We start from the raw sequence: 14274 nt of genomic DNA on the forward strand, positions 1-14274 counted from the left end.
ATTCCATCCTTCTCCCCAATACTCCCTTTCTGTTTTAAGAAAGGAATTATTATTTTAGGTCTCAAGTATACCCCGGTATTTAGAACAATTTCAACACATTCATCTAATACATATTAAAAAATTATATTTAATATGAAGATATATATATATATGTGTATATTGAAAGAGTTTAAAAAATCTGTTTATTTTAAAATCTGTATTTTGTCCAACATTACAAGATTTATCATTTAAATCACTGGCCCCAATTAACTGGTAAACAATTAAGGGTTCTATTTTCCCCTTTGTAAGGTTCCCTTATGTGTCCAGTGGCAAGGAGCCTGTTAGGAGAGCATTAAAAAAGAAGCAAAAATTAATATAGAAAAAGTCGATAATGTATCCAAAAAAAATAATTTTTTTTTTTAATTTCCTCCTCCTACGGGACTTTTTCATTCTGATGTTCGTAAACCTAAAAATAAAAAAATGCTGGCCTAAACAAATAGAAAAAGACCTGAAGTACTCCAAATAAAATATACAGAGATGTTCTGGAAAGGTATAAAGGGGTGTGATAAGGGTAAAATAAGGGTGCTGATTAATGGTGAATACACTGTGTAATAGATAGTTTTCGATAGGCCTGAATTTAGCGAAAGTTACCTCCCATTGGCCGCCATATTGGAGGTCGACTCGGTGATTTTCCCTTTTTGTCTTACCAAGTTGAAGAGCAGGAATATTTGGTGGAATAATAAATAATTTTTTTTAAAAGGAGGCAAAAATTTATATACTTCAGAAAAATAATGATTTCTAATTCAAAATAGCTAATATGAAAATTTTTAATTGGTTGATGAATGAAGGAATATGAGTATTTGGACCTCCAGTATGGGGGCCAACAGGAAATAGCTCTTGCTAAATTCTGGCCTATCGAAAACTGTCTATACAGGTCATCATATCAGGGATGCAAAATACAGGGTTTAAACTTAACGCTCGCCCACTCGCAAATTGCGAGTAAAAATTGGTGTGGGCTCATAAAATTTGTAAGTTGCTCGCCCACGTGGCGAATAAAAATTCTGCAGGGGCCGAATTCATTCCAAGTCACCTAGACATTTCATGCAGGTTTTTGATTTAAAACTACATAAAAATGAAATAAATCACAGCAGTATGGTCCTATTGTTCATAAATATCCTTCATCTTTTCCATTTAAAGTACTACACGATTTGTGAAATTCCCTAAAACGAACATCTTTTTTCCTAATCCGAATTTCCTCCAACCCTCTGTAAATGGTTGATACGTGAGTCGTGAGAGATATACAATTTTAATAACTCCCAACTACTCAGTCATACGCATAGTAAGTGTTTTCACCTATTTAGATATGTTGTAGTTAAAATATTTAACCTAGAAAATCTTATTGTGTCTTTGTCAGTTTATCAGTTGAAGACATGTACCAGGGCTATGTATTTATATTAGGGATGTCAACGAGTACCCGGTTAACCGGGTACTCGATCGAACGTCCGAGTATCGAATACTAAAATCAGTACTCGGTTACTCGGATGTATATTTTTGAATATTTCTTAGCTTATTTATTAATGCATTAAACAATCTGTTTTAAAACGTAAAATACTCATTGCACTTGTACATACAGTAATTAGGGTTTCCTACTCCTCTAAATGACCGTTATCGCCTGTGGCAGTGTTTATACAGTAATTATCGTGACCAAGCACCTGTAACCTGGCTTTTCTCACCTTTGACTGTCTTCTACCCTTATTTTTGATTAACTTTAATTATTTGTTTTCAATGAACATCGTTTAAGGTCTATTATGATTTAATAAATTTGACAATCTTGTTAATTCTGCAAGAAGTCTTTTAAAAATTCTCGGGAAAAGAGACAGATGATTTTGTCCGCGCGATTGTTGATATGGTTGTGTTTGATTACCTGCCAATACAAATGGTTGAAGCCAAAGGCTTAAAAAAACTGATGGCCATCATTGCACCAAACTACAAAATACCGTCCCATAATACTAGAAAATGTTCGAAAAGTGTACTAAAACCGTAAATTCGCTCTGTTAGGCGAACTTGATCAAGTTCAAGTTAAACTGTACGACTGATACCTGGACGTCAAACGCAACAAAGAGTTACATTACAATATACGGAGCAGATTAATTTTTGAAACAAAAAATCTGTGAACTACTTATGATTTTATTTCTTGTGTTTATCTGATGAATAAATTGAACATAAACGATGCTATATTAAATTTCATCGGGCACGAAGTGCTCGTCGTTGTTACAACAGAAAAACCTCCTTTCAAAGCATGTGGTTTTATTTCTACAAGAGTTTACAATGTTTACTTGTTCATATTCATTTACACTTTTACCGAGTACCCGGGTACTCGATCGGAAAAACATCCGAGTAACCGAGTATTAAAAATTGACCGATTTGACATCCCTAATTTATATACATGTATTACCATGTAAAAAAAAAAAAAAAGATAGTAAAAATGTTTATTGAATACAATTTTATTTCCTTTGATTCAATATTTATATGACATCTGATTTTTATAAAGTAAGAACTCCAATTTTAAACAGATGAATTTATATATGTATTTCATTTGTATCTACTTTTTGTCCCAGTATCTATGCTTTTTAAAAATAATCACAGAGACTGTGGGATAACAAATTTAGCAGTGGGCTCCTAAATTTGAAATGTCAGGAGCCCACATGGTTCGTGAAAATTTCAGTTAAGTTTAAACCCTGAAAATACCTGTATTATATAACAAATATATAATAAAACGAAATAAAAGCCCTAACTGTTCAAAAGTAATGGCAAATCTAATTTTTTGACAGTGCTTCGAACCCTCAGGTCAAGGTCAAAGAGCATTTTCCTATATATTTTAATGACTTACCATCTCAGCTCTGACTGTCACTCAAGTCATGGTTCTTCTAAGACATGATGCTTGTAGTTTCCCCTTGGAGCCTCTACAATACACATTTCAGAGACAGACTATTAATAATATTTTTTATTAGGTCTATCACAAGAGATTGCCTCTGTGGTTCATATTTTCAACATTTCCATACCTAAAACGCTTAATTCACTTTGACATTTTTTGTTTTTTATAACAATGTTCAATGAACTGTGAGAAAATTCAAAGTAAAACTGTATTCCTTTCCTATTTATATAGTCCATCAACATTTGTTTGTCGGATCTCCGACGCCGACATTCACATTGTATTCACTGAGGATCAACTTCGTTTTTTTTTCAATATTGGCTTAAATTCCGCCCATTCTGTTGTTTGGTTATATCTATCTGGGTATATATTACTATTTGTTTTCAAATACTTTTATTTTACTTTGTTATAAAATAGTTTCCAATTTACCTGTAACAATTTTGACCGCGTTTGATCTTCATTTCCCGCGCTGTCAGAATAAATGGAGTTTGACACTTCGATCCCGATGCAATTTAAAAGTAAATAAGGATAGATTATAGCAAGGGTATAGGTGTATAAAAAACCATGGTGCATGTTAAATTCAACGAATACAAATGATTCTTCATGTCTTTCTCGCAAAATGATTTTGCCAAAATAGATATTTCTTTTTTTTCTTCAAATAGGCCTATTTATTTTTTGTCTATGTGTTTACCCTACATTGATAATAATAACAAGGACCGATATGTTGATACTACATCATGAATAAGTCCCTGATAATCATTTTAAAACAGTAAATTTTAATTTTGTACAGTGAAAAAGTACGTCAATATCACGTAAGGATCCAAATTTTTTTTCAAACCTGCGGGAAAGCGGTCGGCCCGAAGTATAACTAAAATAAAAATATATATGGGAATAGGAATTTGTTGACAAGAAAATAAAAACCCTCAGATGTCGAACCCCGTAAAACAGCTGTAGAAAAAAAAAACATGCCGGACACCAAAATCACAATATTAAAGTTTAGCGTTGTTTATCTATCTTGTAAAATACTCACCTCTGTTGGCCGACATGCTTCTCTACTTGAATTAGAACTCACAAATGCTATGGACACGAAAACCAGAGACTCAATCTCAAGTGCTTTGCATCGAACATTCCCTTGGTGAAGCTATTTTAGGTCTAGCAGCTCAAAAGCGCTCGTGCATGAATTACCTGAACAGTTACCGATAGACTCTAGTCGCTATGTTTACATGCACACAAATCTCGTGCTACTCACATTGATTTCAGTGTTAGCTTGTAGAGCGGATCCAGGAATTTTTCCAGTGGGTGTCTACCCAAGTTACAACAAACTCCAATCCCATAACTTTCTTGACTAGCAATTGCAAAAAAAAGTTCAACTTCCACGTTGAAAACCTATTTCTTGTGTGGGGTGGGGGTCGTTGGCTTATAAATCTTCGTATCTTTGACTTTTCACATCAACTTAACACAAATCTGTTTTTGAAGGGGATCGGCGTTTCTAGGCGGGGGGGGGTACTTTTAGTTGGGTTGGTATATTTACGTATGATAACATTTACAAATTACAGGGGGTCCTGACACTCAACCACCCCCCGATCCGCGCATGGCTTGATAATACGCCCCGGTTCTATGTCTAGAATGAGTTGAATTTACAAAGCTTATAACCACCTAAAGGCCTCGGTCGTTCTGTCTCTCGTCTTTTTTTTATCATCATTTATTGTTGTTTTTTTTTTTTTTCATGATTTTACATAAAGATCACATGATAGAGACAGAGAGACAGAGAGAGACAGAGAGAGAGAGAGAGTGAGGCATCAAATTCTTTCATAACTCCCCAGCCTCATCAAATTTTTCTTATTCATAGTTTTTCTTATATATTAGATATTAATTTCAGGTCAACCTTATATAATATTCAATTTTTTCTGTATACTACTGTAAGAAATCCATTTTCGTTAGGGGGAATAGTGTATCAGAATTCCTTGGCTAGCAAGCACGCAAGTGCGGGAAATCAAATTTTTGCCACTCTTAACTGATCAATTATTTAAATAAAATACAATGTACATTAGCTTTTACTTTCTAAGGACAGTTAATATGAATTTATAGCAGGAAGAAATTGCACAAAATTCCACATAAAGTTTTGGAAAGAAACGGATCTTCTTTCTACCTTTTCTTCTTTTTTTTAATTTGAAAAAAAAATAGTTTTTCATCTTTGACGGTAAATCTCTTAACATGTTAGCATTTTCATACACGCATGCGCATGTATTTTGACATCTGATTTACTTTTATTACGTATTACATTTTGAGTTCACTATTACATGTATCATTTTCCCCACGGATATAAAAAGCGAATTTGTACATTTTACTGGATGTTTTGGCATATTTTAAAGGTTTTTATTGTTATTTATTTTATAACGTTTTAAGGTTTTCATTACCCTGTTTATAGGCCTCATATGTTAATGCCTTCGTTATCGAAGATTCAGGGGTACATGATTTTGCCTTGTCCATCCGTCTGTCTGTCTGTTTGTCCGCAAAAACTTTAACCTTGCCAATAACTTTTGAGTAACTTTCTTCGCCTACCAGCAAATTTGACCTATTGACCTTTGCCTTGGAGTTTGACCCATTTTCCAAAAAAATACCGAACTTTTAACTTTGGCCATCTTAAGTACAGTTGATGCTTATTAAGGCTTCCATACATCATATGTGTATTTAATCTATTTATTGTGAAAAGATGTTTCAATAGATATAAATATTAATTCAACATTGTCTTTTTGACCATGACCTTACAGTTTGACCCACTTTTACAAACCTTAAACTTTGGCCATAAATTTTGAACAGTTAGCACTAGGGCTTTTATATTTTACAGTTGACATATATTCCCCGTGACAAGACTTTGACCTTTTGAATAGTTGGTGCTGGGGTTTTCATATTTTACTCGTATTTCTAATAACAATTTCTTTCCCTGGATACCATGAATTTAGTCTGGCCTACTTCTAAAAAACTTTGAATGTGGTCACAACTCAAAAAAGGTTAGTTCTAGAGCTTTAAAATTACAAAAATATATTCATTGAAATATGTCCTATGTCTGGATACATGTAACAACATTTTTATGCTCTTGACCTTGAAGTTAGACTTGCATTTGAGAAACTTCAACGCTCGCTTTTAGCTGCCTTGCGGGGGCATCAATGTTTCACAAACACATCTTGTTACACCGCCGTAATCGAAGATTCGGGGGCCAATACTGTTTGCCTTGTCCGCCTGTCTATTTGTCCTCAAATACGTTAACCTCACTCATAACTGTGTAGTGGTTGGAGCTATCGCTTTCACATTTCACAGGTATATTACCTGTTGCAAGACCCCTCTTTTGGTATAACCAAATTTGACTGCCCTTGATCTTGAAGTTTGACCCACTTTTACTAAAAATTTTCAAAATTTTCCTTGTTCATAACTTCTAAACAGTTGTCTTTCATACTTCATATGTCTTTAATGGGCCTTAACTATGGCATGTCAAACGTTGCTATATTCGATAATCTTGTGATGTATATTCAAAATCTTGTGATGTATGTTCGAAATCTTGTCATGTATATTCAAAATCTTGTGATGTATATTAAAAATCTTGTGATGTATGTTCGAAATCTTGTGATGTATATTCAAAATCTTGTGATGTGTGTTCAAAATCTTGTGATGTATATTCGAAATCTTGTGATGTATATTCTATAATCTTGTGATGTATGTTCAATATCTTGTGATGTATATTCGAAATCTTGTGATGTATATTCTATAATCTTGTGATGTATATTCAATATCTTGTGATGTATATTCGAAATCTTGTGATGTATATTCTATAATCTTGTGATATATGTTCAAAATCTTGTGATTTATATTCAATATCTTGTAATGTATATTCGAAATCTTGTGATGTATGTTCGATAATCTTGTGATGTATATTCGATAATCTTGTGATGTATATTCGAAATCTTGTGATGTGTGTTCTACAATTTAGTGATGCGTGCAATGATATTGCATGACGCAACAGAAAAGTAAGGACAGTTTTCATTGGTTAGAAATAACGAAAGTAGCTGGAGCGATTGTTGTCGGGAAAACTATGCAGGTGAGAAAAAAGTCAGTTTGTTTATTACAGCACTAATTATGAGATGCACGAGTGTTGACCCTGGTGATATGATGGAGATATTCCTGCTAGGGAAAAAACTCAGTAAACGTAGATATATTGACAAAATTTGTAGGTACTTGTAACGATATGTCACGATGCTGCATTGTCAGATATTTATACATACATGCTAAAAAGTTAAATCTCGTCGTAATCAATATAGCAGAAGAATAATGAAGAGTACTACAAAAACTGTGCAATTTGTAGCAAGGTTAATTTTTGTTTAACAGCGGTTTTTATTACATTTTATCTCGTATTATTACTACCAAGTACTGCTACCGTTTGTTAATGTTATGCACATGGTTATCTTTTACTTGCAAGTAAATGTAACATTTAAAAAAATAATGAAAAAATAAGTCATTTAGGCTATGATTTGATAATAACATGCCAAATGAACATGTTTTGCTTTTTAATTCTCCTTCACTCAGTCTTTGTATAATATATTTTTAGACGAGCTGATCGCCAACCAGGAGATCAGAATGATCGCATCTGCTCCTGCCACTTTAAGGATGGTAAGAAGGAGGGGGACCCTGCATATTTTGCATGGAATGAAGGAAAGGCCATGGATTTCTCTGATCCTGAATGTACAAAAAGGTGAAATTATTTTTCAAAATATGACCGACATCTTGTTTTTGGATGGTGGGTGGGTGGAGTTTAATTGAGAATATTTTACTAAAAATCTTTAAAAGGGTACATGTATAAACAGAGTAGCTTACAACTGAATTAAAAAATAATTCAAGTTTAATTATTTTACAAAGGAGGAAAAAACTCAAAAGTGAGGAGTCCCTGTCATCTTCACAGATGGACCAGTTGCAGATTCCACAAGCACCAAAATGTCAAGATCAAGAAAAAGTAAAGCTCATTTAAAACACCAATGATGACAAATGACCAACACTGAAACATTTTCAATAATTTTTAATAATATAACAGTTCTTTTAACTGTACATCGAATTACTCATGATTTACAATATATTTTCAGTTGATATCAGAGCACAACTACTCAGCATCCTGCACATTTAACTGTACTCAAGAAATGCAGCGCCTCTCAACAGAAATACAACAACTGGAAAAGGAATTGCTTGCCCTATAAATAGAGTCTAGTAAAAGGAAGCCAATGTCAATTCACGATATTAAATACAACGAAGAGAAGGTACATTTAAAGGAATTCCAATTGTGATTTCCTAACAATTTCAGTAAAACTTGTTGCCGTTGAGGGATGAACATCTTAGATTGACTGTTATGTTAACATATATTGTTATTATCGTTGAGTTCATAATATGCAATTTAAGATAACAGAGAAAAAAATCATTTAATTTGCTCTTTGGGTGAATAATATCTAAAACTGTGATGAAGTTGACTTTTGTTCAGTTAATATTATGTTTGATTTTGTGTTTCCCTTGTGAGTTTTTGCGGTTATGTGTTACTGTACTTTTGAGGGTGTGTATATAAGCTAAATTTAGAAAACTGGTTGGTCAGAAGGAAACGACACGTGGCAGTGAATGAGGCGTTTTGTGCCACACCACGTCTACAGTTTTGGTCACCATGGTCGTTCTTATAATTGGTGAATTCTAGAAATAAGTCTGGAACCGGTAGCCAGGGAACGGTGAATTACTGTGTGTGGTCATTTCTGTTTTCTCCAGCCGGTAAGCTTGTTTTGGTTACTATTTATAGGAGTTTGTTACTTTTCGTCTGTATCTTGTTTTGTGTTATGTAGGTGTTTATATTTTGTTATTTGATAGTATTCTAGAAAAGTCGTTTAATGTATTTTAGTGCATAGGGCATAGAGTATACTAGGGGCTCAGGACGGCAGATGTGAGTGGTCGAGTGGTCAGTTTGTGTCTAGGACCGGAGCATACGGAGGGGCGGCGGCGGTACAGGATATACGTGTACTACGTCCTCACAGACTTGTGAGAACAACAGAGCGCCCGTCTAACGGAGGGCTAGATGTAGGTAGAGACGTTTTAAGAAGAAGACCTGTGAGTCCGGCGGTCTAGACGGTCAGTGAACGTGGTGTCGACCCAGCGGTGTATGGAGGCCCAGTGGTGCCGATAGTGTTGAAATAGGAACAGTTGTCAGACAAACTCCCAATTTGGTTAATTCAGAAAACATTTCTAAAGTTACATTAAAGTGAAGAGTATTTGAAAATATAAATTCTATTTTGAACTTTTTGAAGCAACTTGAAGTTAATAATTTTTTTAAAAACAAATTTACTGTTTTCATTAAACAAGTTTTGTTTGGTATTTATTTCTGGCACGCAATTTTAAGTTCATTGTTTGTTGGCATGTCAGTTTATTCTTTGTAAAATTATATTTTTTTTCTTTCTTTGTGTGAGTGTTTGCGAGTGTGGTGTATGTAAGGTTTTTGTGTTTTTGTTTGTTTATTCATTTCTTTGATCTGTTAAATAAATTTATTTTTGTTTAATTGATTCTACAGTGTTTCGTTTTCTTCCGGACTCACACAAAATCCAAAAGAACTCATTACATATGGTGGCAGCGGTGGGATTTTGTGGTGATAGGTCCGGTGAAAAAGATATATTGTAGAATTTTGGTTGTGAAAAGAAAGTTCAAAAAGTCTGTAATTCTAAATTTCTATTTTCAGTGAGATTTAAAATTTGGGGTTTGTCATTTGTTCGGGTCTAGTCTTTGGTTTACAATGTCGTTGCCAAGTTGGATTCAAGAGGCGGTCAATAAGGGTCAAGATTTGTCAGTCTGTTTGAATTTGTGGAAACATGCATCAGCAATTGAGAGAGAAGAACGTATGGAGCAGAGGGAAGAGAAAAGACAGGAAATGGAACTGCAGAGGTTAGCCTTGGAAAAAGAAGCAGAAGAGAAAAAACAGATATTGGAGAAGGATATGGGGGAGAAAAGACAGCTCATTGAAAGAGATATGGAGGAGAAGAGGTTACAGGTAAAAATGAGAGAATTAGATTTACAGGAACAAGAGCTGAAATCTAAAGGTACTCTAGTCCAAGCACAGGTAAAAGAGCAGAAACATGAGGTTAAGTATTTGCTTCCTAAGTATGTAGAAGGTGAAGATGTAGATGTGTTTCTCAGATCTTTTGAAAGACTTGCAAATCTGCACAAGTGGCCGAAACCTGAATGGGCTTTGCGACTAGTTCCTCAATTAACAGGTAAGGCGCTGGATACATATGCATGGTTGGGGGATGATGAGTCCAATGATTATGACATCATCAAGAAGGCAATACTAAAAAGGTATGATTTGACAGCTAGTACATACAAGGATAAGTTTAGGGCTTGTAAACAATACCCAAATGAAACTTTCAGAGAGTTTTATACTCGTGCTCTAAACCACTTTGAACACTGGTGTCAATTAGAGAAAGTTAACAATAGATTTAATGTGTTGGTAGATGTGATTATGAGAGAACAGTTGGTCAGTAGTTCATCTAAGGATTTGCAGGTGTGGTTGAAAGAGAGGCAGCCAAAATCGGCAGATGAAATGATCGAGCTCGCTGAAGCTTACCAGAATGCACATCGTGGTTCAGTGTTAACGAATAAAATGCAACCCACTAGTACCTCAAAGGACAATAGAGGTAAGTTTAAAGTTCAGCCAACTCAGCAAAGCAATCTGGAAAAGAGGTGTTTTATGTGTCAGAGGACTGGACATTTCATAAGTAATTGTCCCTTACGGAAATCCAATGATAAGGATTTAAGAACTGGAAAACATTGGCCAGAGAAGCCAAAGACAGTGCAACCTACTGAAGGTAAGAGTAAAGTAGGGTTAATTCACTCGCCAACGAGGAAGGGTTGTGATTTAGAGATACCCGTAGTGGTTGAATCCAGGTCGATGAGTTATGGAGACAAGTGTAGTGGGCTGAAAATTGAAACCGGAAGGGTAAACGGTAAGAAAGCCTCTGTGTTAAGGGACACAGGATGCACTTCAATCCTAGTGGCAGAGAAGTTGATTAGGAGAGATGATTTAACAGGGGGCGAGAGGGAGGTTACTCTTGCAAATGGATATTTAGAGAAATGTCCGGAAGTGTGGGTTGAAGTAGAGACGCCTTATGTAACAGGTAAGGTGGTGGCTTTGGTGATGAATACGCCTTTTGCAGATCTTATTGTAGGAAACTTTACTCGGGTGGATATCCCTGTTGACAAGGAGACAGCTTCGGTAGATCCAGGTAAGGAAAAATGTGATGCAGTTGTAACTAGGGCGGCATCCAAGAAAAGATGTGAAGAACCGGAAGTATTGGACACTAGGCATTACTTTGATCAAGATTTTTCAAAGGAAGATTGGATTCAGGAGCAGCAGAAGGATCCTACTTTAGATTCCTACAGGAAGAAGGTGGTAGATAAGATTCCCGAGGGAGAGGAAAGTTTCCTTACATTGGATAAAGGTATGCTTTATAGGAACTTTAGATCACCTACTGAGGAGATGGTGAAGCAGTTAGTGGTGCCGACGGAATTCCGCAGACAGATCCTATCTCTTGGACATGATATTCCAATGGCAGGTCACCTTGGTATGAAGAAAACAAGGGATAGAATACTGAGGCATTTCTTCTGGCCGGGAATCTTTGACGAGGTCAAGAGATACTGTCGGTCGTGTCCTAAGTGTCAAAAAGGGACATCAAAAAGCAAGGTAAGCAAAGTTCCGCTAGTACAGATTCCCAGGATGGATGAACCATTTGAAAGGGTAGCTTTGGATATGGTTGGGCCGTTACCAAAGACCAAGAGAGGTAATCAGTATGTGCTGGTAATCTGCGACTATGCTACAAGATACCCTGAAGCAATACCTCTACGGAGTCAGGATGCAGAAGTGGTGGCAGAAGCGATGGTAGAGGTGTTCTCACGTGTGGGAGTGCCAAAAGAGATCCTGTCCGATCAAGGTACTAACTTCATGTCGTCACTTATGACGGAGTTATGTAGACTACTGAGCATACGTAAGATGAAGACAACTCCCTATCATCCTCAGGCTAATGGCCTAGTTGAGAGGTTTAATGGGACATTGAAACGAATGTTACAGATCTATGCTCAGGAAGAGTCAGGTAAGTGGGATAAGTTATTACCATACCTCCTATTTGCCTACAGAGAGGTTCCACAGGAATCAACAGGATTTTCACCTTTTGAGATGTTGTATGGGAGACATGTGAGAGGTCCATTGGCAATCCTGAGAGACAGCATCGATGGGGAAGATGAAAGTCAAGAGTTACAACCGTCTGTGATCAGCTACATCATTGAGACAAGGGAGAAGTTGGCCAAGATGGCAGACCTTGTGTCAGAAAAAGAGGAAGCTAGCAAAACAGACCAGAAAAGGTATTACGACCGTAATGCTAGAAACAGATCATTTGAGGTCGGCGATAAAGTCTTAGTTTTATTACCAACCAGTACAAAGAAGCTTTTAGCTCAGTGGAAGGGACCTGTTCAGGTAATAGAGAAAGTAAGTCCTGTAGATTACAAAGTGAAGTATGACAACGGAGTTACTAAGGTATATCATGTAAATATGCTTAAACGTTGGTTTGACAGAGAGGAAGAGATGAAACCTCAGGTTATGGCCGGGGTATGTATTGCAGAGAATGTTGAGGAAGATAATGACTGGATTGGAAATCTACTTATGGATCCTCGAGACACATTTCGAGATGTAAAGATGGCAGAGTCGTTGTCTATGCAACAGAAAACCGAACTGAGAGAGTGCTTACAAGAATATAGTGATGTGCTAACAAATGTTCCAGGGAGAACTACAGTGTTGAAACACCGTGTGGTGACTACAAGTGATATCCCTGTACGACAGAAAGCCTACCAGATTCCACTTTCGCTGAGGGACGAAGTGCGAAAAGAGTTGTCGTCGATGTTAGAGGCAGGCATTGTGGAAACTTCGGTAAGTCCTTATGCATCACCAGTAGTTATTATTCTTAAGAAGGACAAATCCATTAGATTATGCGTAGATTACCGTAAACTTAATCAGGTAACACAATTTGACCCTGAACCTAACGCGCAGATAGAGGATATAATTGACAGGCTGGGGAAGGCAAAATACTTAAGTAAGTTAGACCTTACCAAAGGGTATTGGCAGATCAGTCTCGATGATGATGGTAAGGAGAAAAGTGCGTTTGTGACTCCATTTGGTCATTACCAATTTACGGTAATGCCATTTGGAATGATGAACTCAGTGGCAACATTTAATAGGTTGGTAAGAACTGTTTTAGGTGACCATCATAAATTTGCAGACTCTTTTATTGATGACATCATCATTTTTAGTGAAAGTTGGGAGAGTCATTTAGAACACATAAAGGCAGTCATGGGTTCATTACAGAAGGCGGGTTTAACAGCCAATCCAAGAAAATGTGAGTTTGGTTCTCAACAGATGGAGTTTTTGGGTCATACGGTAGGGAATAGTCAAGTTCAACCAACAGCAGAGAAAATTCAAGCAATCTTGAATATACCAGTCCCAAAGGTAAAGAAGGAGGTAAGATCATTTCTAGGTTCCATAAACTTTTACAGAAAGTTTATACCAAATTTCTCCACCAAATCAGCCATCTTATCAGATTTGACGAGGAAGAAACAACCAAATAAGGTAACTTGGACTGAAGAACATGACAAAGCATTCAGTCAACTCAAACAGGACTTGGTAAGTTCGCCCGTACTGTGGAACCCAGATTTCAGTGCAGAGTTTGTCTTGCAAACAGATGCGAGCGAGAGGGGAATAGGAGCTGTGTTATTACAAATTAAAGATTCAGAGTGTCATCCCATTGTCTATCTTAGCAAAAAGCTACATATGTATTACCCAGGGAACAGAACTTTGCAACGGTAGAAAAAGAATGTTACGCCATAGTGTGGGCTATCAACCGTCTTCGTAAGTATTTATACGGAAGAGAATTTTTGATTGAGTCTGATCATCGAGCTCTACAGTGGTTGAAAACGATGAAGTCGGAAAATCCTAGACTGTTGAGATGGAGTTTGGTGCTTCAAGAGTACAAGTACTCAGTACGCTACATTCCAGGAAGAGATAACAAAATGGCGGATTTCTTGTCCAGACCCACCTAAGTTTGTTTCAACTTCATTTCTGATTTATTTTAAAATGGTGTTCATTTTGTAAATAAATGGGGGCGTGTGTGATGAAGTTGACTTTTGTTCAGTTAATATTATGTTTAATTTTGTGTTTTCCTTGTGAGTTTTTGCGGTTATGTGTTACTGTACTTTTGAGGGTGTGTATATAAGCTAAATTTAGAAAACTGGTTGGTCAGAAGGAAACGACACGT

The 14274-nt window shown here is 36.2% G+C and overlaps 1 protein-coding gene across 1 annotated transcript in view; it reads left to right on the forward strand.

The window, feature by feature from the left end:
• The first annotated feature begins 7041 nt into the window (after nt 1–7041).
• The window catches only part of LOC134241482 (uncharacterized), a 32184-nt gene continuing 24951 nt past the window's right edge, over nt 7042–14274 (forward strand). Inside the window, exons 1-4 of the mRNA XM_062723519.1 lie at nt 7042–7137; nt 7512–7655; nt 7820–7913; nt 8041–8211. Coding sequence (XP_062579503.1) covers nt 7043–7137; nt 7512–7655; nt 7820–7913; nt 8041–8151 — 444 coding nt within the window. The 5' untranslated portion in view covers nt 7042 and the 3' untranslated portion in view covers nt 8152–8211. The remainder of the gene's footprint in view (nt 7138–7511; nt 7656–7819; nt 7914–8040; nt 8212–14274) is intronic.

The sequence above is a fragment of the Saccostrea cucullata genome, unplaced genomic scaffold (genome assembly GCF_032062105.1).
Source record: "Saccostrea cucullata isolate Sc308-1 unplaced genomic scaffold, CSIRO_AGI_Scuc_v1 ctg2856, whole genome shotgun sequence".
Classification (NCBI taxonomy): domain Eukaryota; kingdom Metazoa; phylum Mollusca; class Bivalvia; order Ostreida; family Ostreidae; genus Saccostrea; species Saccostrea cuccullata.